The 18,322-nt window shown below is 31.1% G+C and overlaps 1 protein-coding gene and 1 long non-coding RNA gene across 2 annotated transcripts; both read right to left on the reverse strand.

The window, feature by feature from the left end:
• Window positions 1-428: 428 nt before the first annotated feature.
• On the reverse strand, window positions 429-1,903 carry LOC112679789 (the record flags this gene model as incomplete). The annotated part of the gene is made up of 4 exons (XM_025549703.1): window positions 1,895-1,903; window positions 765-1,065; window positions 557-678; window positions 429-491 (listed from the first exon to the last, which is right to left on the reverse strand). Coding segments are annotated over exons 1-4 (495 nt in total), but the record flags the coding sequence as incomplete, so codon positions are not given.
• An 85-nt stretch (window positions 1,904-1,988) lies between these two features.
• On the reverse strand, window positions 1,989-2,932 carry LOC112679801. The gene is made up of 3 exons (XR_003148252.1): window positions 2,518-2,932; window positions 2,317-2,445; window positions 1,989-2,233 (listed from the first exon to the last, which is right to left on the reverse strand). It is a non-coding gene; the product is annotated as an uncharacterized LOC112679801 (long non-coding RNA).
• Between the last annotated feature and the right edge of the window lie 15,390 nt (window positions 2,933-18,322).

Genomic DNA, 18,322 nt, shown 5'->3' on the forward strand with positions numbered 1-18,322 from the left:
AAAAATCAATACCTATTGCTAATGATCTACTAAAAACCTAAACTCCATAAAAATACAAAAGAAAGCAATAATTATTAAAAATTAATTTATTAGAAATTAATTTAATTTAATTGAGTTAAAAGATACATAACTTGTACAGCATATTTTACTTTCATTTTGGAGAAATTATTTAATTCAAAATGTTCTTTTGTTAATCGTGGACAAACTTTAATTAGAGAGTTGCATTCAATGTTGAACACTTTACTGTAATATTCCCATTTAACAGGAGGCATTGAAGGATTAATCTACAAAAGTGAAATAAATATAAAAAATTATTTCAGTTTAATATTTCATCAATTTGTTTATCTAGGTACCTGAAATTGTTTATTTTTATGCAACCTATTTCGAATTGTTTTCAATAAATGAGGAGCATCAGAAAACACAAATATATTTCTGGATGGATCATATGGATTTTCAAAATAGTTTTTAAAATCACTTTTCTTTGCTGAAATCTATATTATTATTTATTAGATATAATTAATTGCATTTGTATAGGTATATGTGTTGTTATTATTACTCCTAATGAACTCCACATTGTCCTGTTGGTAGAAGCACCATCAGAAGTTAATCCGATTACTTCTCCTCCTGAATCTTCAATTAGTAAAGTTGCTTTAATAACTAACTTGGCCAGATCAACTCCTATGTATAATAAATAAATACAATTTATATTAAAAAATTATCTTTAGTCATAACCTACTCAGTAATATAATGTTTAACTACATTACCTTTTACAGGAACATGTGAAGTAAAAACAGCAATAGGTTGTGCTACATTTTCACCAAAAATTTGCCACATAAAAACTAATGCATTATTAGCTTTCAGGTTGCTTTTTTGTTTTGATTTTATTTCTTCTCCATAATCTTCTAGACCAGTATAGGTTAGTGTTCTACTATTGACAGTAATGCTTTCTCTTAAGTTTATTTCATCTAGTAGAAGTATGCCTTTTCTCCGGAACTTGTTTTTATTCAATAGTTTTTTTTTTAATAGTTTAAAAAAATCGGATCGAAGCCACAACCAATTTTTAGACTAGCAAGTATTTTCTTATTGTGCTAATACAAGGTAACGGAAGAATATTTTGTTCACGTAAAAACTTGGCGATCTAAATTAAATAAATACCTTTTCAATATACAAAATTACAAATAAATATTTTTAATCCATAACTTATTCTAAATTATTTGAAATAGCAAGTAAAGTAATATTCAATTTTCAGTATATCTTCGGTTCTTTGGATTTGTAAGTTTAGAAACTTTAAATATTTCATTCATTAGATCAAGTTGGCATTTAGGAACATTACAATTTTCCAAAATTTGTCTCAAATTAGCATCTGATACTTTTTTCATTTGAACTCTTATGTTATTTAATCTGTCATAAAGTTTATTTATTTTAATAGTTGCTCTAGTGTAATTTTTTTTAATTGCATCTTTAGCTTTTTGTATTTTCAATATATATTTTTTATTATTTAGTGAAAAGTGCACTTTTGAATTTATTTAATTTTTTTAGTTTTTATACAATACCACAGCCGTTGACACCATATACATTCATCATTAAAATATTTTCTTAAAATTAAAATGTTTCTTTTCAATTATTACAATTTTTTGTAAATATATAATATCGTTTTACCTTTCATTAGTACTATTGTTGAGTATAATTGTACAGTTACGATGTCGCCATTGGTTAAATGATTCAACAAACTGAGTTCCTAATTTTGAATTAATTTCAGCATACTTTTTAATTAATACTGACACATTGCAAATTCTTAATTTGTCAAATAACATTAAAATTTTTTTTAAATATTTAACATTTTCAGGTTTGAAATTAGATAATAAACCTATCTGTTCAATGTTTATTAACTTACCATGCACATGTATGATTAAACTACAATCTATTAATAATATTTTTAACTATCAATATTTAATTAATTAATCTATATCAATAAAAACATACCTTCAGTTAATATAATTTGTTTTTTAACAACTCTTGAAAAATCATCTCTACAGACACCCAACTAGTGAAATCCTACAAATGATTTTTTTAGATCCTTAAGTTCAAGATCAATATCCATAAACCATTTTGATGGCAAACTAATCATGTTTATTGATCTTATTAAATATTCAAATACATTTGTAGGTTCACTATAAATAGATGAGTTACTATTATTAGAGTAACTGGGATTGCTTTGGGTGTATTCAAGAGTCTTTTTAAAACGCAGAAACAAAATGAGAATAATTATTAATAGTTTTGGTTGTAATATGTTTAATAATAATATGTTAAATATACCTTTATTTTTCTTGGAATGGTACAACTATTAGACATCAATTAGATTGAGTTACTACAATTAGAATTGACAAAAATTGATTGATCACTGCTTTCTGTATAATCGATTGATTCACCTTCATTACCACCTAGCTATTTAATTAACAAGTTTAATTTATATTTACATATCATATGTTTCTTAGTAAATAACACTTAATACAGTACCATTTTTGAAGTTGATAAGTCAGTCAATACATTTTGCTCTGTTGTAACACTAATCGTAGGAATAGGTCCTAACCGAAGTTTTGGTCTTTTATAATATATCTTAAAACAATTAAAATTATAGCTATACATGGCTTAGTTAACATTTGAAAAACAATGATATTTGAAAATACTTAAGTATCTATTGAAGTAATATAGTAATAATAATAAAATGTACATACTGTATACTGGTTCTCTTGTTTGCTACCTGAAACCCATGTCTTTATAACATCTTTTTTAAAATGTTTCTCACAAATTCTTGAATTTGATTTCAATTTTATGTTTAGGGAATTTTACCATACATCAAATGAATTTTTAGGTACTTTAAAAGTACTAGAATTTAATTCATTGCAAAATGGAATACAACATTTCATTTTCATATATAATATTTAAAATTTATTATATTTGTAAATATATAAATGGATAAAAGCAATTGTAAAAATCGTGTTATATGTATGACTAGATGTATCAATACAAACGATTCATGCTTTATAATATCATGGTTTAAGAAACCTATTTATATCATGATTTAAGATATATATATATATATATATAATCTTAATTTTTAAATCATGCTTTAAATGGGTATAAGCCATCCCGATTTAAATCTTATTTTAATAGCCTGGGAAAAATGATAATATCTAGTTCACAAAAAAAACACTGGGAGCGACATGCATTAGTTCTATAGCAGCTACTGATATGGCGATTTAGTTTACCAGTCACAAAAAAATCAATTATCTCCACTCGTCGTCTAACCAGTATTATCTTAAATCATGGTACAGCGTAAAGCGTATTGTAATATTGCTATTTTCTTATCGATAATTATTTCTATATTTTATTATTTATAAACCATCTACCGCGCAGCTGCAATAATAACCAGTTTAGACCTATGTTGCGTTATCTTTGGTTCTAATATTCTTGTAAATGCTCTTTCTGCGTTCTTATACTCAGGCTCGTTGCTAAAGGAGGGCCAGGGTGTGCCTGGCCCACCTAAAGTATTGAGATGGGCTCATTATTACATGATTGCTTTTAATTTTTACCAAATTTTTAATATTGCCTATATATGACGCAAATTAAACCAAATACATCGGGTTTTAATTATAATCTAAGTAATGTAACTTGTAACTAAATTTAAACGATCAATTAGGAAATAATTGCTATTTATAGCTAAATACCGGTACTATACTACAATGTCAAGTTGTTCTTATTATATATAGACAGTGACTATTGTATACTTGTATGCAGAGATGGAACTAGGAATTTTTACGCCCGGGTAAAATGTTAAAATTACGCCCTATCCATAGACTAATAAACAAATACTCAAATAAATTGTATTCTTATAATCAATATACAATCGTACTTATTGAGTTTTAACCTAATATCAGTATTTAACGAAGTTAAAAATATCAAATTAGATGTTAATAATTACGAAAATTACACCCTCTAAAATGTTACGCCCGGGGATGAATCCCCGTCTTCCACCCCGTAGTTCCGGCCCTGCTTGTATGTATATTTTTAAAATACTTTGAGCGAGGGTATTGTCATTGTATTGATTCATATAGAAATATAGAATTATATTATGATCTCCGATTGGGCACTTACATTCACATTCAGCGTACGCCGCACTTATGCTAACGTCACCTGCGTTAATATTTGTACAATTTATAGTATTTATACATTTTATCTTATATATTTAATATTTAAATTAATTTTAAAATGGCACCTTTCAGTGGATGTGCCAAAAGAAAACTAAAATTACAAAGAGAAGAGCAAAATGATAAAATATGATATTATTAGGTTATATACATGTATATTTGTAGTAATGATACGCTGATGACTATCTTTTTATAATATAAAAAAGTCCTGGGAGGAGGGGGCCCACCAAGTAAATATTTTCTGACTACGTGCCTGCTTATACTACAGAACAATAGTAATACGGGCATTAGACTTCCTCATATGGGCCATACTATGAAATTATAAATAATTCTCACCTCCTATGCATATTATGTAGGTAATATATATATCTATATACATAATAAATTGTTATTGTTCGTAAATAATAATAAATGCTATGTAAAACTATTTTAGAACCAATTCTTGCAAGTAAATATACAAATGAAATTTCTTATTAAGTTATTTATTTTATATTGAATGATAAAATTGTAGATAAGTTATTACTAATGATTAGCTACAGATTTTGTGAATTATCTAGATAAATTTATCTAGATGGAAATTAGATGTCAATTTTAATTTTTATCTAAATAAGATAACGATATGAAGTTTTTATCTAGATAAATTTATCTAAAGCACAACACTGATTATATGTCATTTCTAATTGTTTCTCCCATGAAGAATATTCGGATGATTCAGAATAAACATTTTTATTTTTGTGTTATGTATTATTTATAAATTACAGTGAATTATATCTTATTTCCAAAATATTCATATATAAATAACTAATAAAAAAGGGAATTTAATTAATAAATAATAATACAATCAGTACCAGAACAAAATCAATAAAAAACAAATATATACATATATATGACCTGCTTTATGGCTCTGCTCAACCACTTGGCATCCAGGCTGGTACGGCTACAAACTTCCGATGTTTATGGATAATTTAACTACAAGTTAAATATGAGGCGCCAGTGATTTGATAAATAATCAATTTTTAGTTTCCCGCCTAATTTTGGATAATACATTGTGTGATATTAACGTTTATGTGAGTTTTATTTTTTCATTTTATATACATAAAATCTTCATTTATGTAAAAAAAAAAAAAAAAACTACATACTCAGGTAAATTTTATTGACTCCATATAAATACACCAGTATGGTGGATATTATTCGTTTTTATATGAATCATACTAAAATCTAATTATGTTGTACATTTTCTACAGAGGATAATAAGTCAATGATATAAATCGTAACATTTTAAATAACGAAAAATTATTGTAACTTCTTTATAATACTAATTGGTCGGATAATAAAGATAGTTTGGATATTTCTGACAACGAACAAGACCATGATATTGTAAATATTCACGAAAATTTTGGTATTCCTACTTATGGCTGGCAACGATGAAGGTAAAATAACTATTTAAACTACTAAATATAATTTGTACTTTTATTATATGAAAAATATCTTCTAATAGTAGACTTTATAATTTGGTAGGATAAATGATTATATTCTTTTAAAGTAAGAATCTAAAAGAAAAATGTTAAAAAAAAATTGTTTTGTCATAATAGGTTTGTTATTATTATTGCTAATTATTTATAAATATTAATTATATATATACTTTATATTTATAATTATTGCTATTCTTTATACATTTTAAAATTATTGGATTTTTGATTTTATTGTTTATAAACATTTGTTTTATGTCACTTAGTAATTTTATTAGAGTATTACAAGCAGTTTCGTTTTGGTACTTAACGGGCTCCAGATACATTTCTTCAGAAGAGCCTCCAAAAATGTGGTCTCATAAAATGGTAAAAAAAAGGACCTACATACTACGTTTATTGTTATAAATATGTCCGACGGTAAATTAGAAGGATATAACGACTTAATCTAGTGTGCGATAGTGGCAGAGGAAAAAAAAAGCAAAGTCCAAACGGATACGTAACGGCGTTATTGTTTTCTTTTCATTGCGTTCAATTATTCGCGTGGACCGTAAAAACTATTTGTTTGGTTTTCGATAACGGTAGCAGCAGGTACGGGGTACGGAATACGAATACCAACGTGAAGCCGATAAGGGACATGATTTTATTAGAGTGGGAAAAAGCCTTACGTTTGGCGGCAAGCTTATGGTGGTCACGAGGCACACATTACACCGCACTAAGAGGAGGGGAAAAAAGTTTTGTTTAATGTATTATCCAGATTAAAACAAAAGGGACCACCGTTCGTATTATATATGTTGAACAGAGAGTCCGGCCCGGAATACTAATTGTGAATTATCGACTTTCGTTTAATCGACATCGTTCAGAAGTTATTTAATGTGGCGTTGGGTTTCCCTCCGAGAATGTACAAAAACAAAAAAAAAAAACAAATATATATATGATAAATATAAACATATATATATAAAATATCGACGACCGTTTATTTTTTTCTCTGCATCCACTACTTATAGTTTTTCGACCACCAAACCTTCGGGATTTAATTTCACATATTTTATGTGCACTTATGGTTATTTCAAGTATCATTTTTTATTATTAAAATAGACGCATACCTCTTTATATATATATATATTTTTTTTTTCCAGCCACTCCAGCGTTCTCATAAATTGCTTCTCCAAACGCAATTCAATCCGACTAGATCTGTATTACAGTCTCGTTTGGAAAATTGAAATTTAATTTATTAACCTCTGAAGTCACTATGATTTTCTAATAAAAATCAATACCTTTAAACAAGTATACATTACACTGGATTAAAATTTAGAAAAAAAAGGCAAATTCAATTTGTGAAACGGACAAAATATAATATTTCAATAATTCATAAAATCATTGACTGTATAGTGTTGTGGGATTTAAGTAATAAAAATCACTCACAATTTAATTAAAATAGACACTATATTATATAAATATGTATGTACAAATATCGATACGCGTTACAATTGCGGAGGAATTGCCGAATGTATCGCGGAGTGTAATTCACGGTGTGTTGCGGATTGTACTCACGGACTGATTGAATGAGCGTCTGACCAGCCGGTATATATAAATCGGCGTCGATTGTCTAGAACATTCTCGAAATTACCTTAACGAGATAATCATCGCATATTCTAGAACATGGGATTTCCCCTTATCCACTGACAATATTGTAAACAACTTGGACGATTCGCGGTGCGTTGTTTACGTCACCACAGTGTAATTTATTTCACTTATTTAAAGTAAAGTTATTTATATGATATAAACAAATATATTTTTATCATACTGACCATTATATATTAAATATTTTTTTATATTTGATGTATATCTTTGATTATTATAACGTAATTATTAGTAGTTTTCAGTTGAAAATCATAAATAAAAACGTATTTGTAAATGTATTATTATATGTATATTACTATATACAGTGGTCGTAATTGCCTCAAGATAAGTGGAGGGATGCCTTACAATTCAGATTTTCTGATATCATCATAACATTCTTCACACCTTGTGTACCGATATTATTTATTTTTTTTTTATAGTTCACATCAGGTATATTATCTTAGTCCGTGGCTCTATATACAGGTATAATACGGGTTTCGAAACGGCTTATACTAAACAACACAATAAGCCAGTAGCCCGGGCCTGAATGTTAAAAACAATTATTTTCACCGAAAAAAAAATAATTTCTTATATATAAATATAAAAATGAAAATAATTAAATCATTTTGAAATACAAGTCTTAGGAGGAATGCGTTATTCTAGACAAAACAAGTTGAGGGACAAAAACTGTAAATACAAAAAAGTAGAAGGATGCCATCCCTCTGTATCCCCCCCCCACTTCAAGCCCTGACTATATATTATTATATATTATTAAAAGTAGAGGTTTACAAAACATCAACTGTTTAAGCATTTTAGAGCCACTTACTATCGGCCGATAGCTACATTTATATTTGTGTGTTCCTAATACTATTGTATTAAAATCAAATATATTATTACTGAAGTAATAATATATTTGCTATATATGTATAGTAACTATCAAAATTAATTACATTTAGGTATTTTAAAAAGTTATTATAATAATTATACATTTACATTTAATTTAATATTAAAAAATAGTTTTTGTTTTTAAATACCATGATTTTTTCCATGATATATAACAATTACGTATATTGTTTAATTCATTTCTTATTTTTTTTTTTACAATATAAAACTTATAACCAAAAAGTATAGTACATATAAAATACACTACAATGGCCAATAAACTATATTTTTTAAATTTTTATTTCAAAATATTGCTATTATTCAGCTTTAACCTAACCGTGATTGAAATATCATTAATCATTACAACCAGTTATGATTACAAATCAACATATTTTGTTACTATAATCAACACTATAAGTATATTATTACATTAATAATTTAAAATAATTTGATATTGTAATTATTGATTATATTAATTTATCTTATGATTAATAACAAATTGTAATCGTAAACTTTAATCATTAATCAGATTACGATTTTCACAATACTGTAGGCAGCACCTAAGTATGTACCAATAAAATTAATAAATAAATAAATACATTTATACAATATTTTTAATTTTATTCATCACGAACATAACAGGTTTAATTAAACTATTTATAATTATTGCTTTTTTTATGTTTGCGATGTATCTATATATTTTCTACCGCAAACTACTGTATTATGGGAAAAATTTTATTTTATTATTATTGTTATCATGATATATCAAATATACAACTCTAACATAGATAGTTATGATACGAAATGAATTAAATGAATATTATTTTTACTTAATTTTCCATTAGTAAGATAGACGTTGACCACAAAAAAAAATGAATCATAGGCCGTTATATGACCCACGTGGCCTTTTATTTGTCATGCCTTAAATGTTATAATTTACATGCCTAATATTTACTATTGAACAAAAAAAAGTTGCAATATATCATGATCTTTGAAAAGGCCGTAATATAGTTTATGCGTATTGTATATTACAGCACCTGTTGTAAGTTATACAAACTACATTATTCGCTCTTAAACCAACGTCTTTGTATATCTTTGTAAAAGATTTTCGATTTTAATTCAAGTTGTTTCCACTCGAAATTTAAAAAAAATGAAGTAATGAATTAAGGGAATTTTAAGCCATGATTTTCTTTCTCTTTCTATCACACGCGTAATATAGGGATTTAGACGTTTTCTATTAATTTTATTTTAATTTTTTTTGTTATTTAGTTATAATTTTGGGTAACAATGCATTTTTAATTTTTTTAAATTTCAACTATATCCAACGAAAATGTTTAATTACAAGTTATTTAATATATTTCTGGAATTTGAAATATTTTTTTAATTTTTTTTTTTATTAATGCTATAGTGAAATATTATTATTAATTATTTATATTTTTTTAAATTTTTTTTCTATATTAATTTTTTATTTTAAAAAAAAATAGTTTTTATCCTGATAAAAGGATACAGATATTTGAATTAGCAGTTACATGTCATCTAACAACCTTTTATTTTACTACTTTTTAAATTGTAATATTTGAAAATAATTTATTTTTATATAATTTTTTTTTGGATATCAATTACTTATAGTTAAGTATTATATGTATACAATGGATTGTACTTTTCTCATCATAGTATAAAATAAAGTATTTTAATGTTAGATATTATGTGTGGGGAATGTAGCCAGAATTACTTGTATTAAATACGATATGACTTGTACTTACAATTTATTCATAAAAGTACACAAGTTGCTCCATTTCTCTATAAAATGTATTGCCGGTTTCATCTTTGGAATATAATATTAATATATTAATCTAAGAAACCTTGAATAAACTCATAATAATAAGACAGATAAAGTGTATGCCATGTCACGTATTTGACTTTGGAAATTAATTTTAAAAGGCCTTAGAGAGAAAACGCGAATATTATTATTTTATAAAAATAATCATTCTCATCATAATAAATAATCATAATAATAAATGGTAAACGTAGAACTTCCTACTATGGGAGGTAAAGACACATTCAACCTTTTTGTTTAACAATAAAAAGTACAACAATGGTATAAGATTGTAAAAGTGCATCGGCAGAAGTTATATTTTGATCGACGATATCAAAAAATCTAGGTACACTCGTGAAAACTATTTGAATATTGACATTTAACGCGATCCGTTTAAGATCATACTCTTGAACGACGAAGAAATTATGTAATGTCGTGCTCTAGTCATAAAAGTTATAAACTGCTTGGTACAGACGTCCCGATAAATCGTCTTGGCCATAATATTGTTATTTAGCTATATTGTTTTTATTAAAATATATGTGAGTGAATTTCTATGTACATCAATGTTTTCACACTGATATCAGCTATTGACAAAAGGGTTGTATCCAAAAAACCGCACACATTTGATTTTAACCCCAAAAATGTTGGTAGACAAAAACCACACACTTTATGGATTGCCAGGTAGGTATATCGTACAGCCAAATACCGCACACTTATAGTGGGTAAAAACCTCACTATATAATATATTTTGTGTAAACGAATGTTTTATATATAATTTTAAAGTTGATTGTTAGAATCAAAATCTTATCACACGTTGATGTGCTCGAAAAATAACCAGTACATTTGTCGACTGAAACACGTGATATAACGTAAAGTTTATATACATATACATAAGAAAAAAAGTTTTTTAAAAAATAGATTTTAAAACTACTGATAGTAATAAAGGTTGTGAGACGGGATGGTATTAAAGGCCCAATAAACCATAAGAAAAAGAAGAAGATAGTAATAAAGGGGGAAATTTTTATTTTTTTTATTTAAATTTTAATTTTTTGAAAAAAAGTCGGCAAAAAATTTTAGCTACAAACATTTTGATATATTTTTAAATTTTATATTTTAAATTTTTCAATTTTTCATATGTATTGTACCTCAATAAATTGTTTTTGAATAAATATGTAGTATAAATAAAATTTTATTTCTTTATCATATTAAATAAAACTTCTTTTCTTGTATACTGGACCTAGTCGGTAGACCTCGATCAAACCTTAAGTCAATTATTTCAGGCAGTAAAGATTCCATATAAAATGTTGTAGTATATGGATCAATTTTGGATATCCAAAATTCAATATCTTTGAATATTTTGTCTACTATAAAACCTGAAATAAATACAGAAAGCAATACGTTTAAATTCGAACATATAAATAATTATTATATTTTAGATTACTGCTCTGTAATAGCCAATTGGCTATGTATACAAAATCAATATCGTATAACTCATAGCGAGTGTTTTCAACGAGTGTAAAACAAACCGACAACATAACGGAAACACTGTGGACAAGAAGAGAATAAAAATAAAAACGATCAAGAAACGAGGAATTTGTGACACCATCACGCACGCGTTGTATCGTCGACTACGCTCAAGAACAACAGTTGATGATACCACGTGATAGAATCACGACGATGAACCATTCGGTGAGCATTTCGACCACCAAGGACGACGGCCAAAAGTGCAGGCTGTTCATGGGCAACCCTGCTGAAGATGAAAACGGAAAAAAAGATATTCGACGAAGTGAGCCGCTTAACGCGCGGTCATCTGGTGCGCGTGATCACGTACAAGAACTTCGAAGACCCGCCAAAGCACCGGGGCTTCTGTTTCCTGGACTACGAGTCGGTGACCGCGGCTAGGGACGCCAAGCGAGCACTGTCGTAGAAAAAGGTGTTCGGGTGCAAGACGATCGTGGACTGGGCGGACCCGGAACCGCAGGTGGACGCGGACACGATGGCCGCGGTCCGCATACTGTTCGTCAGGCCGTACGGCGGCGTGATGGTCGAACGCGTGCTGGCCAAGGTGTTTGGCCGGTACGGGGTCGTGGAGCGCGTGAGGATGCGCAATCGGCCATGGACGCGTTGGACTGTTCCAGGGACGTGGCTTCGGGTGTGTGCCTCGACGTCGCGTGGGCCGAGCCGCCGGTAGACAAGCAAACGCGGTAGAGAATGTTGCGTGACCGGGAACGCCGGGCACGGAAATCCGTGGTCGCGACCATGAATCAACCGGTTCGCTACGCCCCGCGGCCACCGGGACGCGCTCCCGGAGCCAAAAGACGCGTCGGCCCCGCCCCCGCCGCCACAGCCAACACCAAGTACGACCATCGTGGCTACGACTTCGGGCTGCGGCAACCGTGCAACCGGCGCACCTGCGGTGAGCATTCCCGTGGCCGAGGCCACACCCGACGAGCGCAACAGCGACGGTGCTCGCCGATGCGGTACCAAAGTCGCGAGCGCGGACGAGTGCAAAGCTGTCCGTCACGACGATGGCGATTGGAAGAAGGGTTGCACGAGGACCAGAAACTGTTGAACTTTTTCGGCAGAATGTCCAAGAAATGCGCCGAAAACGATTGACGTCACCGTAGTGTTGTCTAGCCGGTTACGATGTTTAAAAATATTTTGTCGCGTCCCGCGTAGTCACACAATAAAACACATCACAAGGAGGTTCCCATGTACATAAAAAACCACAACTATGGATAAGTTAGATTATTGTGTTCACGTGGTCATTACACTAGAGATTACATTAAGAAATTAGAATATCGAAACCACAAGCGTGGACAAGTGAAAGGGTTTACATAAACGTTTTTATGGGAAATTGAAATAAAATAGTTAATCGAAATAGTAGTGACCATATCCTGGGCATTTGCGTCAATAATTATGTCACGGTCCGGAGATAACGCACACACACTCACAATCCATAGGAAATTATCTTATTTTATTATCGTTTCCATTTACACACACACATACAGATATCAGATATAAAAGGGACCCGAAAACAAGGGCAAATCATACGAGTTTTGGCTATGCTGCACTGAGCACCTTCACGTCAGTGTATGTTATGGTCTGTACTTAGAAATATTTCAATTATTTTTATAAGTTACAATTGTTAGGACTTAGATAATTTCTTCCTAGAATATTTACAAAATTGTAGTTAGGATAATTTCACGAGTTAAATAAATTTAATTATTTTTAAAAAGTCTTAATTATTCCTGACTACACTTCCAATCAAGCGTTGACTGAGACGTTGAAACTGAATCATCAGATCGATCGGTTGGCACGTAACACTTTCAATCATTGTTCAATGTTAAAAAAAAAAACCCGCATTATACGGAAAATAAAAATAGAAATGAAAAAAAAAGTTGTTTCAAATAATTTAGTCAACATGACGTGAGTGTTCAAACAATTGAAACACGAAGTATTACGTGTTTTTAAACGTATTTTGAAGTGGCCTCTGATCGATATCGGATACGGAGCGCAACGGATCACAATGTGCGTACACATGTTTACGTGAAATACAATTGAGATTTGAAATATTTTTAATATCATATTATTGAAATATTGAATAAATTGTTATCTGATTATTATTTCTGAAACGTTATCCGTGTCATTGTCTAGTTCTTGAATTTCATTATTTTTTACACGTAAATTTGCAAAATTATGTCTACATTTTTTTTGTTGTTTGGAAAATTTAGAGCGCTTTTTACTACCGAAACACCAATTATTCATAATTATTTTTCATCACAAAAAAACACAATCGGAAGTACCTAAGTTAATTTGGTGTACAGATGAAACGTACACGAACCCAATACCGAAGACATACGTTGTACATGTAAAGCTACGTCCACACCTAACAAACGTTTGGGAAAACAGTCGAACATTTTATGTACAGTACAACGAACGTTTGTTCATAGTTCAGTTGTTCGTTGTATGATTGCCAACAGTCTATGTCAGTGCGTTTAGCAATAACTTGACGATTTTTATCTACTGGTGAGATATGATTCATATCATTCTTTAATGTATTACTCGATAATTACTTAAGTAAATTTATAATTATTTATTTAGAGGTACATCGGAATACAAGTACAAACCAACATTCGCAATGTTCGCCTAGTGAGCGAACATTTTTGTTTGGATTATTGAAAAAAAAATTGATTTGGAAACGCGTCTGCATCAAACAAACGTTCGAAAAACATTCGTCGAACGTTTGCTAGATATTTTTTGGTGTTCGGCGAACGTTTTTGAACTGTTTGTTTGGTGTGGACGTAGCTTAACGGTCAGTGCCGTATTTAGACGTTTTGCGCCCCGGTGCAAAACAAAAAAAAAAAAAAAATTGACACCCCTCTAAGGTACCTGCCCACGAAAAAAAAAGGAGATAGATCCTCATGAACCTTTGAGATATTCTAAAATCAATGCTACATCTGTGTAACAGGCACGCCACCGCACGCCGCATGCGATAACATAACACGCCGTAGTATTATAAATCACTTATGTTTATTGATATTATCACAACAAATTTGAGAACTAATATCAGGTATATTAATAATATTCTGGATCGCTGATAGCTATATTGCTATGAATATATCAATAAATTATATACATCAACATTAACTTATGATACTGTTATTAAAAACAAAAAAAATAATAATTTCGAAATAATTTTAATAGTTCAATAATTCACAAGTGAGCAAATTTCCGACCACAACATTTTGGCGCCCCCGAAAAACTGTCACCCGGGGCAGTTGTAGCCAGTGCCCCCCCCCCCCCTAAATGCGGCCCTGTTAACGGTGCGTCCTAGGTGAACGCGATTTTGCGAGCGGTCGAGCGGGCGGGCGACGCGATGAAATTCAAAATAGATTTAATTTATGGAATGTCCTATCTAGAAGTTAAACAAGCGGGCGGGCGGGCGATTAAAATATTATCGCTTGCGTCAAAACAAATACTTTTGTTTCTGACGCGGGCGACTAGTATTATTTTCGAATACTTCAATTCGGTTATTTGGGTATTTTAATTGATAAAACTACAAATCGTCCGCCCGCGACCAGGACACTCGCTCGCGTGCGTTGAATACCGCGTCGCCCGTCCGCTTGCCCGCTCGCAAAATCGCGTTCACCTAGGACGTACCGTAATAATGTTCAACAAACCGAACATCGGATTGACAAGTAATATTTCCTACCTTTTTCGAATGAATTCTACGCATCAATTATTATTATGTTGTAAAAAATATTTTAATATGATATTTTATAGCCATACATTGCCATGTGTTGATCTACGATTAGCTCTAATTGCTTTCTTATCGCCCGTATAGTCGCTAGCTCACGATTTCAATTAATTCTTGGAAACCCGTAGCGTACCCACGCGCAGTCGCACGTCGAATATCTTGCGATCAAAAAAACTTGAAAACTCCAGCTGTGATCACGGAACACCCAAAAACTGGAAGAAAAATTCACCCAGTGCTAATAGTCCAATTTTAATTTTGAAAACATATTTGAATTCTTTATTATCTTTTCTAGGTTATGTAGAAAATCGATTTTTGATTTTTTATATTGTTTGATTAGTATAATACTAATTTTATTCATTTTTTTTTTCAAAATTCACCTTAACTTTCGTGTTACTAAAAAAAATTGAATCGAAAATCCGTTTCCTACATAACCTAGAAAAGAGAATAAGAAATTCAAATATTTTTTCAAAATTAAAATTAAACTTCTGGAAGTATATTTTTTTTTTCATCCGCTCATTGGTCTAAATTAGAGATGTAAGCTCGGTAAATTTTTACCGCGTAAATTTACCGGTAAGGTAAATTACCAGTAAATTTACCAATTATTTTTTTACAGGTAAATATTATTTTACCGAAAATATTAGCATGTGACACCTTAAATTATACGTTTTAACGAGATGAATATTCTTAATATATTAATATAATGGAATAGTTGATATAATATAACTTAAAACGTCAAACGTTCAACATGCTCACAACTACTGATAGTGTACTACACTATTACATTAACATTACATATTATCATACCAGCAATTATTATCGCTATTAATAGTACGGTTGTAGACATAATATTTATTTACAACCGCGCTATTCATAAATTTGATTTTATTGACATCGGCACATCGCGGCCAATGGACTACGACCGTATCACTTGATTCATGGCTGTAGATACTATTATCAACTTTTATTATTTAAAACTTATTGATTTTACATTAATTTGTTTAATAGTTTACTTTTTATTTAATTTGTGTCATTAAATATTAAAAAAGTTAAAACGAAGCCGCAAGAAATTAAAATACCATGAACACCACGCCATCCAGTAAATAATAAAAATAAGCATTACAATAATTATAAGTTCATGGAAAAGTGGAAGTGAGGAGTTCCTAAGGGCGTTCCTATGGCGACATACAAAAATGATCAAAATTTACCAAATTTACAGAATTCACGTAAATTTACGTAAATTTTTCTCTGTAAATTACCAGAAAAAAAAAAAAAATTACGTAAATTTTACATCTCTAGTCTGAATGCACGAAAAACGACGAAAAAACGACCAGCACTCGAGAGCCTTAAAAGCTGGGCGTCCACTAGGTCGGAGAGGTCGGCGCGACGCGGAGCGGCAGTATAAAGCTGGGCGTCCACTAAGTCGGAGAGGTCGGCGCGACGCGGAGCGGCAATATAATAAAATGCCTGTTAACTAATACAAATCCGTCCACTAGGAGGTCGGAGCGGCGCAACGCGACGCGGCGCCGCTTTCCAGAGCTCCGGCGACTTCTTGAGATCGGCGCCGCGTCGCGCCGCGATGGCTCACCGACCTAATGGACGATGAAGCGGTCGGATTTTTCCATGTTCGTTTGCTGTCGGTTAGTTTCGGAGTATTGTCGTGTCACGTGCGTGCTTATCATGTTTTCAGTTATCACGTTTTAAAATTTTAATTTTTATACAAATTTATATGATAACTTAAAATCATTTATGTATCATTTAATGTTCAAGTAGGTATTTCAACATAACCATTAAATATAATATATAACACAACATCAGGGTAAGTTTATATACAAAACATTAATAAATGTCATTTTAAATTGTTCATCATTTATACCTCATATTGTATTTGTTTGATGTTAAATCAACACTTCATTTGGAACTTTGGAAGAATATATTTTTATATTTGATACATAATATATTATTAGGTGTATAGGCACAAAAATAATTTTGCTATATTAAGTAAAGAGGTCGAAAGGTGAACAAAATAAAAAAAAAAACAAATTCATATGGTAGAAGGAAAATATATTTTTAAGTATAGTATAGTATATCATGTTGCAGGATGAAAATAATAGCTTAATGTTTAATGAGAAAAAAAAATAGTTTAAATATTAAGATTAAATTAGATACTAGTTCACAATATTAAACATAAAGTTCATAGACCATATTTATATGTTTTTGCATACCTATATGGACGGGTGTCCGGATAAAATCCGCACCGCGCCGCGCCGACCTCTCCGACCTAGTGGACGCTCAGCTCTATAGAATGCCTGTACACCAATACAAATCCGTCCACGAGGAGGTCGAAGCGGCGCGGCGCCGCTCTCGAGAGCTTCAGCGACTTGTCGAGATCGGCGCCGCGTCGCACCGCGCTGTCTCACCGACCTGATAGGACGGTGAAGCGGTTGGATTTTTCCATGTTCGTTTGCTGTCGATTAGTATCGGAGTATTGTTAAGGTGCGTTTACATTACGGCCGCGAACGCGAACGAACGCGAATTCGGCTTACTAACGATTAAGTGTAAACAGTACGCCGAACGCGAACGAACGGCCATCTGTACCATTCGTTCGCCTTCGGAGCGGTTCGATCAAAAGAAATGACATTCAGTGTGAACGTGATTCGGCCCGTAACAACCGATTCGCTTGTGTTCACATTAAATGTTTAGTATACATTTTATACTAAACAGTATTTTTAAACTCAAACTCCGAGCGAAGGCAAGCGAATGCTGACGAATGCTGGAGATCGAACACGAACGAATAGTCTGCACGGTGGGGCCGAATCTTTACCGAATTCGCGTTCGTTCGTGTTCATTCGCATTCGTTGGCGTTCGTTCGCGTTCGCGGCCTAAATGTAAACGCACCTTGACGAGTGCGCGCTTATTATGTTTTCAGTTACCAGTGATCGTTTTAGTGATAGCTTATCACGTTTTAAATTTTAAACTAAAATCGTTTAATATGCATACGTTTAATATATTTATTATACACGTTTAATATGTTTACATACAACAAACTAATAAGTAAGTAGCGTATAGT

This window comes from Sipha flava, unplaced genomic scaffold (assembly GCF_003268045.1).
Source record: "Sipha flava isolate LNK unplaced genomic scaffold, YSA_version1 168_pilon_pilon, whole genome shotgun sequence".
Classification (NCBI taxonomy): domain Eukaryota; kingdom Metazoa; phylum Arthropoda; class Insecta; order Hemiptera; family Aphididae; genus Sipha; species Sipha flava.